Source organism: Eutrema salsugineum, unplaced genomic scaffold (genome assembly GCF_000478725.1).
Source record: "Eutrema salsugineum unplaced genomic scaffold, Eutsalg1_0 scaffold_20, whole genome shotgun sequence".
Lineage (NCBI taxonomy): Eukaryota > Viridiplantae > Streptophyta > Magnoliopsida > Brassicales > Brassicaceae > Eutrema > Eutrema salsugineum.
The window spans coordinates 2,666,772-2,677,828 of record NW_006256828.1 but is presented as its reverse complement, the minus strand read 5'-3'; the positions used below and the strand labels follow the sequence as shown (position 1 = coordinate 2,677,828).

Genomic DNA, 11,057 nt, shown 5'->3' with positions numbered 1-11,057 from the left:
AGCCAACGAACATTCAGCATCAGCAACCGATTTCTTGACCCTTTCCTCTCTGATTTTCCTTTCCTCACCTTCCACCACCATAAGATATTGATGCATACCTTCAAGAACTTCAGCAGCAATTTTTGGACGACCCAAAACTGGATGAATTCCAACTTGTTCTTCCTTAAGAACCCCATATAACGGGTCATCCTTTTTCAAGATCAACTCAGGAATCTTTATAAACAGGTATTATTGTCCGTTGTAAAATAATCCTAGATTGTTCTTATAATTTATAATATTCTAGACAATTAAAGAAGAAAACCTTACCAAATATAAAACAGACAAAAACACTGATCTTTGTGGTAATATAAAATGATAACAAAAAATAAGTAGGCGATAACGGAATGACTAAACATGTAACAAAATATAAATGATGGCATCATTTTTAATACTGATAGCAGTTTCCAGATTTGTAATTGGTAACTATGAAAATCAAAATGAAAAGTTACTAATCAAATTCATTTTTATCTAAAAATCATTTTTTCCCAGTTCACGATTAGACCGATCAGACAAGAATAGACAATGCCAATCAATCCAAGTTATTGAGAGATCTCAAATGAAATAAGAAACCAAGATGAGTGGCTGTACGTTTTTCATGCTTTTGCTGTTCCATCGATAGAAAACCAATAAAAGCATGATCTGAGAATTAAAAAAGAAGAAGATTATTTAATGTACTTATAATAAAACCTTACATATATGTTTATTTATAAGTCGAAAATGGCAGAATGAAACTTTTGTAAAACGGAACTGTCAAAACTCTGCTGACTTCTCATACTTGTTAGACCATCCACAATGCGGGATGGGCGGGATTCATCCGTGGAGTCCAATACCATTATTTTAATTTTTTTTAATCGATTAGGCCCAAAAACTCGATGATACTGTCTTTTTGGGATAAGCCCGACGCGCCCGTATCGTCGAGGTTCACCGGCCTACGTGGCAAGTACTGATTGGCTGAAGTTTGGGGAAAATTTTTTAGGGTCGGGATCGAACATTTGGGGTTATTTCGCATTCTCTTTTTTATCAAAAAAAAACTTCCACGGCGATTTTGCGAAAATCGCGACTTCAAATCCAATCTTCCCCTCCGATCGAATCTCCGGTGAATCGTCGCTTCCCCTTCGGTCGATCAGTATGGTACGTCGTTTATATCATTTGGAAGTCTTTTGATTGAGTTTTGGTCGGTTGGTTGAATCGATATTAGGGTTTTCAAAATTGGGAGAAAATTAGGGTTCTTCGGGAAGTTTTTTTTGGGGGCTTTTGGTGTTGATTATGAGTTGTTTACGATTCATTGTTCTTATATTCAATCGGTTTCCGGATTTCGCGTATTAGGGTTTAAAATTTGATGTTTTGAAATTAGGGTTTTCAAAATTGTTTATAAATTTTGGGGCTTTTATTTGGGATTACAATTGGCGTCTAATTCGCTTGGGGCTTTTATAAATTTTGGTTCGCTTGTGTGAGTTAATTGCTTGTGTGAGTAAATCGCTTGGGTGATTTAATCGCTTGTGTGAGTTAATCGATTTGTTGATCGCTTGTGTGAATCGCTTGTGTGAGTTGAAATGGTTCATCGTGTGTTTTCAAGTATTGAATGTTTAGGTCATATCGAATGTTTAGGTTGAAATGGTTCATTGTGTGTTTTCAAGTATTGAATGTTTAGGTCATATCGAATGTTTAGGTTGAAATGGTTCATTGTGTGTTTAGGAGTATCGAATCTTTAGGGACATCGTATTGTAATCGTGTTCTGGTTATATCGAATGATTAGGTTTAAGTAGTTACTTGAGTTTAGGTTTGTTTTCAAGTTTTGTTTTTCTCATTTGGTTCGGATATTTATGTAACTCAAATGATCAAATCGTTTATTGTGGACAGAGTATGCCAAGTTTAGAGGATGTCCCGTACTGAGCGAGAGCCATAACGAAACAGAAAAAAGAGATTGAGAGGGTTAAGAGCCCGCTCTACAAGGCAGGCCCCATAGATGGAAAGATGTTTTATTGGGAGGGTGAGCTGTTCGGACCAGCAGGATCGCCTTACGAGAACGGAGTCTTCAAAATCAGCATGGACTTCCCTCCGGAATATCTGTTCAACCCACCAAAGGTATGATGCTTTAAACGGTTCAGGGGGACTACTTTGATGAAGCCAAAGCGAAGCTATACAAAGAAGACAAGGCGGGTTTCGATGAAAAAGCACGAGAATGTACTCTAGAGCACGCTACGGCTTAGAAAAAAATACCCTCTACTTTTGGCATAAATTTGGACATCTAGAAGATTACTAGTTTTACTTTCACTTTTGTTTTCTCAATTTAAGAACTCTTTTCATTTTATTTTATTCAAATGTTTAAAATAGTTAAAAAAAAAATTAGTATCAGGGTTGGAAACTCATTTTTCACCTCAAGTTCACCCAAGGTTCTTCCACATTCTATCTCCTCCAAAAATTATTAAAAAATGCTGATGAACCCCATCATGAATTTCAGGGCTGTGGAAGGTCTTATGTAGTCCATGAAAATCTGGCACTTCGTGGTGTTGACGTTTGTGTCCTGGGATCTTTCGGCCCATACGTATTGAAATTGCTATGAAGTTTCTGAGTATTGGGCCTTTTCTTGTAGTAACTGGGCTTTATAAAAATATAGTCACATTTTCAGATCGTTGAAATAACGATGACGGTAACAAAAAAACCAAAAAAAAAAAGAAAACGAAGAGATGCTTGCGAAACAAACGCCATTAACAAAACAAATGCTCTCCAAGCTATTACGAGCAAGCTCTTCAAAGCCGAAGCAGTTTAAGAAGATCCATGCGCTTGTACTAACGTCCGGTTTATCTGTGAAGAACAGCCTCTTAACCCAGTTGTTAGAGAAACTTATACTTGTAGGAGACATGTGTTACGCCCGCCAAATGTTCGACGAAATGCACAAGCCGAGGATTTTTCTTTGGAACACTCTTTTCAAAGGGTACGTTAAAAACCAGCTCCCTCTTGAAAGTGTCATGCTTTATAAAAATATGCGTGATCTTGATGTTCGTCCTGATGAATTTACTTACCCGTTTGTGGTGAAGGCGATCTCCCAGCTGGGGGTTTTGCCCTGTGGCTTTGCCTTTCATGCCCATGTGTTGAAATATGGTTTTGAGACTCTTGGGATCGTTGCAACTGAGTTGGTGATGATGTACATGAAGTTTGGTGAATTGAGCTCGGCTGAGTTCTTGTTCGAGTCTATGCAAGGCAAAGATTTAGTGGCTTGGAATGCGTTTATTGCAGCTTGCGTTCAAACGGGAAACTCGGCTATAGCTCTTGAGTATTACCACAAAATGTGTGAGGATGCTGTTCAGTTTGATTCTTTTACAGTCGTGAGTGTGCTTTCTGCTTGTGGTCAGCTAGGCTCTTTGGAGATTGGAAAACAGATTTATGATCGCGCTAGGAAAGAAGATATTGATTGTAACATTATAGTCGAAAATGCAAAGCTCGATATGTACTTAAAGTGTGGTAGCACCGAAGCTGCGAGGGTATTGTTCGACGAAATGAGACAAAGAAATATAGTTTCGTGGAGCACGATGATTGTAGGATATGCAATGAATGGAGATAGCGAAGAAGCCTTGGCATTGTTCACTATGATGCAGAATGAGGGACTAAGACCAAACTACGTGACATTTCTTGGGGTCCTATCTGCTTGCAGCCATGCTGGACTAGTGAATGAAGGAAAAAGGTATTTTAATCTCATGGTTCGATCGAATGATAAGAATCTTCAGCCGAGAAAAGAGCACTATGCATGTATGGTTGATCTACTAGGACGCTCTGGTCTTCTAGAGGAGGCTTATGAATTTATCAAAAAGATGCCACTGGAACCTGATGCCGGTATCTGGGGAGCCTTGTTAGGTGCTTGTGCGGTTCATTGTGATATGAAATTGGGCCAGAAAGTAGCAGACTTACTTGTAGAAACAGCTCCTGACATTGGTGCATACCAAGTACTACTGTCTAATATATATGCAGCTGCTGGTAAATGGGATTGTGTTGACAAAGTAAGAAGTAAAATGAGGAAGCTCGGCACTAAAAAGGTTACTGCTTATAGTTCCGTTGAATTTGACGGCAAGATCCATGTTTTTAATAGAGGAGACCAATCACATGTACAATCAAAGGCGATATATGAGAAATTGGAGGAAATCTTGAAGAAGATAAGGAACATGGGGTATGTTCCCCACACAGGTTCGGTGTTTCATGATGTGGAAACAGAGGAAAAAGAATCTTCTCTCAGTCATCACAGTGAGAAGCTCGCTATTGCATTTGCACTCATCAATGGGAGACCGGAGCATCCTATACGGGTTATGAAGAATCTCAGAACCTGTGATGATTGCCACGTTTTCGCAAAGTTTGTTTCCAGGCTTACTTCAAGAGACATCATCATGAGAGACAAGAACAGGTTTCACCACTTCAGAAATGGTGCTTGCTCTTGCAGAGAATTCTGGTGACTACACTTATTAATGTTCTGGTTGTTAAGAGAGATCTAATGATAAATGCTTCCAAGGATTTTGAATGCATCTCAAGTTGACGCAATACCAAATTGTTGCTCCACAAAACTTGCATTTGGCAGCAAATCGTGAAGCTTATGTTTCATTCAAAGAAGTCAGATGCCTGAAACCGAGAGACTACTGAATAAGGTAGACACAAGCTACGTCAATTTGTACATTATACTTATTATTGCGTATTTGATTTGTAATTGATCATTAACTACGTAGATCTTTGCCTGCCTCGTGTTTTTGCCAATTAATGGGTTTTGTATCTTTCTTAAGAAATGCCATTGATTTTACAGGTCTTGTATTGTATCTCTGATAAAGTATATAAATAGCTAAAATTCAACTACTCAACATATTTTTTCAGGAGTTAAAGAAGGGTCAAATTTGTGAAACTGGAATTTAATGTTTATGTCAGTCATTAGATGCTAATGCTATTGACAGTGATCAAAAACTGAGTTTGCCTCTGTTTATGGGTTTCTCTGAGAGTTGAAAAAGCATGGACATGAAAGAAGCAAGAAATAGAAAAAGCTCTGGTGAAAGACAGAACAAGAAGACATGAATGAAACAGAGAGATGGCGACAAAACAGAGAACATATAGGTTATCACTTGTCTTCAAGCCAAAAAATCTCTACAACAACGGTTTTTTTTTCTTCAATTTAGCAAAACTAAGGTAATACCTCCACTAAAAGCTACTTGCTTTAATTAGTAAAAACACTTTGTACATTACATCAATTTGGTTTTTACACTCAGTACCCTTCTCTCTTTCTCCTCTCAGAAAACATAAATTCGATTTTTTTTTTCCCGGGGACAACGGCTATTAATACTGAACTGTCCTCTGCACCATCTCCAAGCAAAATGGCAGAAATTAATATGTTAATTGCAATTTCATTAAAATTTAAATACGTAAGCAGAGAGAAACATGAGAAAGAAAAATATCAATGTTTAAAGATCTGATGAGTAGTACAAATATGAGAAGGTTCTCCCAGGAATCAAGGGTCAAGATCGTTTGATAAGACCCATAAGATAAGGAAAATTAAAAATTTATAATAAAGAACCCAGAAAGCTAATTCCATTTCCATACCAAAAAAAAAAAGGTTTCATCTTTCTCCTCCTTCTACTTCTTCTTCTTTCTCATTAATCCAAAGGAGACCGGACAAACTTTTTTGTTACTTAGACTTCACTCAAACAAAGAAAAGAGTTTTGTCTTTTGGGTTAATCCTCTCCTACTACTCAAAGTTATCATTTTTCTTTTCAAGAACTATTATTCTAATTAGTCAAAACCCATTTTTCTCATCTGTTTCTTAAATCCAAACCTGCTCTGCACTACCAAACACCGACAAAAAGGAAAGAAAATTCTTTTGAAAGAAAACAGAGAGAGAGAGAGACATCCTCAGATACTCTGTTTTCACTACCTCGTGTGCTTCTAGAAAAGCCCATAAAAACCTTCTCTTTTTCACTCAAATCAAACTGCCATGGAAGCTTGTGTAGAAGAAGAGCAAGACAGAGGAATAAGAAGAAGAAGAAGAAGAAGAAGAAGAAGAAGACAAGCATCCAACGTCTTCTTGTGGGGAATCTTAATCTTTGCTCAGTTTGGTTTGTCTTCATCAGCTCTTTCTCCTGATCAGTATTATCAATCCTACCATATGCCGAGAAAGGTTGGTCCTTTCCATGAAACGACCTCATTTCAATCCCCCAGAGACTCGGTGTCGTTCGGTCCACGTCGAGAAGAACAAAACACAGATGATGTTTACAAAGACGACAAGAGATTAGTTCACACAGGTCCAAATCCTCTTCACAACTGAATAACTAATTAGTAACACGTGTGTGTGATCTCTCGTTCGAGCTTAATTTGCCTTTAGATCCTTCAATCTCTGCTTCAAATTTCTCTACTTTGGTAGTTTTTTATGAGTTTATGTTTTATGGTTTTCTTTCACTACGAGATATAGATCATTATTGTTAGCCTTCTTTTCTCCTAGGCTAAGAGTTAATGATCTTGTTTCTCTTTGCTGTAACTTTTTTTTGCTTCATTGGCGACCATCGACCTTCGAAATCCAAGAATTATTGAAAATAGTTTTGTATTTATTTGATTAAATCAGTGTGTTATAGAAAATCCATATCCTAAGAAAGAAAACAGTTTGTTTATTATTTTTTAACAATTGTTGAAGATTCGAATGCATGGATTTCTTCGAAGATCATGTTCTGTGCAGAAAAAGAAGGTTGTCTTTTTGTGATGAGTGATTAATTAATGCCATTTGTTTTTTATATAACTCGATGTTGAATGGGTCCAAAGACTCGAAATGGTGGGTATATTATTAGTAAATGTTTAGTTTATATTTTATGAACACAGAAGCTGTTGACTGCTCTTTCGCTTCTGAAAGAAGGAGAACCAAAGACTTGAGATTTGGTGAAACTCATGCATAATAATAACTATTCAATTATAAGAGACGAGCCCATTGTTTTAGGATTTTTCCTATGTACTGTTTTCAAAATTGAGAATGTGGTAGGCTCAAGCTGAAAAATACATATTTTTAGGTGGTGCATTAAGTATTAGATATGTGTGGATGTAAAATATACAGTCTTTCATTTTTAAACGGCCATGGGTGTAAATTCAATTTCTAACCATAATTTTTATTTTATAAAAAAAATATCCTAACAATACAGTAGCCGATTTAAAAGTAACTCTTTCATGATTATTTTTGTAATTTGTATCCCAATCTGAATATCACAAACCGATTTAGACAAACTCTTTCAGTCCTGGTAACATAGTACGTTGTTACATATGTGGAAAAAAAGAGAATAACTTAGGTAGATTTATGTTAAATCATAATGGACGACATTCACTCAAACTCTCATAATAATATTTACTCATTTTGATTAAATCAAAGTTTTGTAATCAATTTTCTGTTTTTTTTTTTCTCTAAACTTGTGACGTGGGAGAAAATATTATTGATTATTGTAGGCCATTGATAGTTTAGCTTTAGCTTTTATGATTTTTATTTCATTTGTATATGTGTTTGAACTTAATGCATACGGTTCTCTCGAAAAGGATGCCTGTCTCCAAGGACCTCTCTATATTTTCCTCACTTTTTGAGAATCTATATATATATATATATATATGTGTATTTATATACGTGTAGGTACAAACATCTTCAATGCTTAAATGAATACTAGTTTTACTAATTCACTCACGGATTAATGATTTCTATTTCGTTAAGGTAGGCTTTAAATACAGAATTTCCCAAAACAACCAATTTAAATCACGAATGGCTGAGGCCAGAAAGAATAAATTGTTGACAAAGAAGTAAAAACTTTGATCTTCGACTATTTTTCTTAGAATAAACAGAACATTGATTTGAAATAAGAACCAAATCAATTTTGCATTCTGAAGAAAAATGCAAATTTTGTTTGCCTTAATAACTAATTTTGTATACAAATAAAATATCTTATTTTTAGGTCCATTTGGTTGAAAAGGAATTTCCTCAGAGAGAGGTTGTTGCATGTGGAATGAATGTTTTGCACAGTGAGAGCCATAAATGGAGAGATTTAAGGAGCTATAGTGATTATTCAACCACTCCATGCCATCTCCATATTTTGAATTTCACTTTCCGTATATTTTCCTAACAAACTTGAAAAATTATTTTGATTTATTGACGTTTCTGGAAATTCAGCTTTTTCAGTTTTATTTTTTATAGTGTGATATTTTTTCAGTTTTATAAAACAAGTGGAGTGTAGATATATGGACTGAAAAAGAGTAATTGGGCTAATAGGTAGGTTTAGTCCAATTTGAAAGCCCATTTAAGATGGGGAAGCTCGACCTACGCGCGTCTATTGGGCTCAATTGTGGATATTTCTAAAAATGGCTAAAACGCGAATCACGTGTAAGGACTGCGCGTGGGATATATTAACCGCTCTCAGGTTGTGAGAGTTGATAAGAGATGCAAAACACTTTTAAAAAATAAAAAAAAATTGAATATTCAGTGACCAATTTTAATCTCTTCTTAACTTATAAATTTCGGTGTAATTATATAACTTTCAGCGCCGTATTTAATTTTGTTGAATCATGTTTACTCCGTTTCTTCTGCTTTTGCAGATTGGAGTAATATATAGACAAGTTCTATTTATAATTCGATAAGCAATTTTTTTTTTTGGTCAAACCGATAAGCAAAATTTAATATATAAAAGTGTGTATATTCTTTTGTCACACTCTCTCTCTATATATAAAGATTTTGGTTTATCTATAAAACAGGACAAAAGGCAAAGTATGATAGACCCAAAAATCAATCTCTTGTAGCCTTTTGATCTCTCTTGCATCACAAGTAAAACTCTCATCATTCATTCCCACACAGCACTGAAACACAAGCATTACTCTCTTAAATCCCATTTCCCTAGCAAAAGGGTCAGAATTTTACAGTAAACAACAACATAAAGACCTTTTTCATAAATATTGTCTCTTTTAATAACGATCTTCCCCAAAACAAAAGTGATTTAGGGCAAATTTTTAGTTTCTTCAGAGCATGGGCTACATCTCCAACAAAAATCTCATCAACTTTTTGCCCCTTCCTACTACTCAACCTCATCTTCTTCTAACACAATGTAACACTTACCTTTTTTCATATATCAATCAATGTGTATACATAATTACATATGGTCTTTTTGTCGAAAAAAAAACATATGTTCTTTTTTTTTTCTTGATAACCAAGAAGTTTCCTTAGACATGGTCTTTATGGTTATAAATACATTTGTTTTTTCAGGCGATATTACTGGCAACGATCATCATCAGATCATCACCGGATCATCATCGGGAGAAATTGGTGATGATCGGAAAAATAACTTGCCGACGGCGGCGACGTCGAGATGGAATCCGACGCCGGAGCAGATCACGACGTTGGAAGAGGTTTACAGAAGCGGAACACGGACGCCGACTACGGAACAGATCCAAAAGATAGCATCTAAGCTCCGTAAATATGGCAGAATCGAGGGCAAAAACGTTTTCTACTGGTTTCAGAATCACAAGGCTAGAGAAAGACTGAAAAGACGCCGTTGTGAAGGAGATGATGATATTAACAACGTTAGAGAACCTCATCATCACGTCAAGGATTCATCATCAGGTAATTAATTAGTTGATTGTATATACATTATATATATTCATAAAAGCGAGAGATTAATTATATATATTTAGTCCTATTCTCAATATCAACAAACAATATTTGATCTTCAAATATAAACTTTGACTTTTGCTGTTAAGGGGGTATATAGAGATTTTTGTTTGTATTATAATAAAATTTAATGAAAAAATTTAACATATGAGTGGCAATCACAGGTGGTTCTCGAGTTGATCATACAAAGAGCTGCCCATCTTTTCCACACACAAACCCACAACCACAGGTTATATATTTTCTTTGATGTATATATACGTATACACATATACAAAGATATACAAAGAACACTATTACATGCATGTGTCAATGTGTGGAAATTGGAGAAGACAAGTTAGGGATGCCTAAAACGGTTAGAGAAGCTTTTCTGATGATATGTTGAGAACAATAAGGAGAAAAAAGGTCTACTCCAGGCCTTTTTTTTTTGGTTTTATGTTTATACATTGATGTTCTTTGATGTTCAAAATGTTCTATACATTACTCAAGGCTGCTATATAACCCTTTTCATCCTTTTTAAAAAAAAATTCATCTCAATGATATCTATTAATATCTTTTACTGTTTAAATTTAAAATATTTATACTGTATGTTTTTCCCAAAAAAAAAATCTAGTAATCAGATTAATACCGAGAGACAAAAAAAAACCAATTAATAATTTTGTTTTTCCTTCTCAGGATGAATTAGCACCGGCGAATTGCAATAAAGCCAACAATGAAGAGCATGGGACGACAAGAGACTCTGAAAGGGCATCGGAGGATGGTAAAGACACCATGTGGAGAAATCTTGTTACTTCGTCGGTAACTCAAAAACCACGAGAGATTAATATCGACGAAAATGTCAACGGAGAAGTAGAAGAAGAAACGAGGGAGATCACAACTTTAAATCTCTTCCCGGTTATGGAGAACCAAGAGATAACCGATCGGTTTACAGAGAAGAAAGAAAGAAAAGCAAACCAAGTGTATTGCAACTTTTGTTGCTACTATGAGTTCATGCCTCATAGGTAAAACCAAAACCCATGTGTGAGTAATAAATTTTTATTTGTTGTTTGTCGAAAAATAGGTAAGTGATGTGTAGTTAGAGAGAGTAGAGGGAGAGATAAAAAGAGAATAGGATGAAACTTGTAAGACGAAGACGCGTAGTAAATGTTAGGAGGGGTTGAAATTTGAAGGTTTCTTTCCAAGAATTTTAGGGTTTTTGAAATTTATTGTTATTTATTATTACTACCCAAATGTGAAGTTGGACCATGTTGGGGGTTGGGTTTGGAGCTCGAACTATATATATATATGTCTGAAAGTGAAAGCTCTCAATGGTCCATTGTCAATGTAAGGAATATACATCTCATATTTACTTCTTCACATGGTTTCTTCTGATTCTTCT

General features: G+C 35.5%; 3 protein-coding genes across 3 annotated transcripts; all 3 read left to right on the top strand.

The window, feature by feature from the left end:
- Positions 1-2,700: 2,700 nt before the first annotated feature.
- On the top strand, positions 2,701-4,755 carry LOC18016166 (pentatricopeptide repeat-containing protein At2g01510, mitochondrial). Its single transcript, XM_006398481.2, has one exon. It carries the CDS (start codon positions 2,727-2,729, stop codon positions 4,479-4,481), a length of 1,755 nt encoding a protein of 584 aa, XP_006398544.1. The 5' UTR covers positions 2,701-2,726; the 3' UTR covers positions 4,482-4,755.
- A 913-nt stretch (positions 4,756-5,668) lies between these two features.
- LOC112086402 (CLAVATA3/ESR (CLE)-related protein 16) lies at positions 5,669-6,622 on the top strand. Its single transcript, XM_024155304.1, has one exon. It carries the CDS (start codon positions 5,999-6,001, stop codon positions 6,326-6,328), a length of 330 nt encoding a protein of 109 aa, XP_024011072.1. The 5' UTR covers positions 5,669-5,998; the 3' UTR covers positions 6,329-6,622.
- Positions 6,623-9,040: 2,418 nt separating this feature from the next.
- On the top strand, positions 9,041-10,684 carry LOC18016164 (WUSCHEL-related homeobox 6). Its single transcript, XM_006398479.1, has 4 exons — positions 9,041-9,119; positions 9,278-9,634; positions 9,847-9,911; positions 10,355-10,684. Exons 1-4 carry the CDS (start codon positions 9,041-9,043, stop codon positions 10,682-10,684), a joined length of 831 nt encoding a protein of 276 aa, XP_006398542.1.
- The last annotated feature ends 373 nt before the right edge of the window (positions 10,685-11,057 follow it).

Excerpts from the sequence above, each read along its gene's own strand:
- LOC18016166 (XM_006398481.2), top strand. The coding sequence starts at position 2,727 with ATGCTTGCGAAACAAACGCCATTAACAAAACAAATGCTCTCCAAGCTA.
- LOC18016164 (XM_006398479.1), top strand. The coding sequence starts at position 9,041 with ATGGGCTACATCTCCAACAAAAATCTCATCAACTTTTTGCCCCTTCCT. Across the intron at positions 9,635-9,846 it reads CGTCAAGGATTCATCATCAG|GTGGTTCTCGAGTTGATCAT; the intron begins GTAATTAATTAG and ends TGGCAATCACAG. Across the intron at positions 9,912-10,354 it reads ACACAAACCCACAACCACAG|GATGAATTAGCACCGGCGAA; the intron begins GTTATATATTTT and ends TTTCCTTCTCAG.
- LOC112086402 (XM_024155304.1), top strand. The coding sequence starts at position 5,999 with ATGGAAGCTTGTGTAGAAGAAGAGCAAGACAGAGGAATAAGAAGAAGA.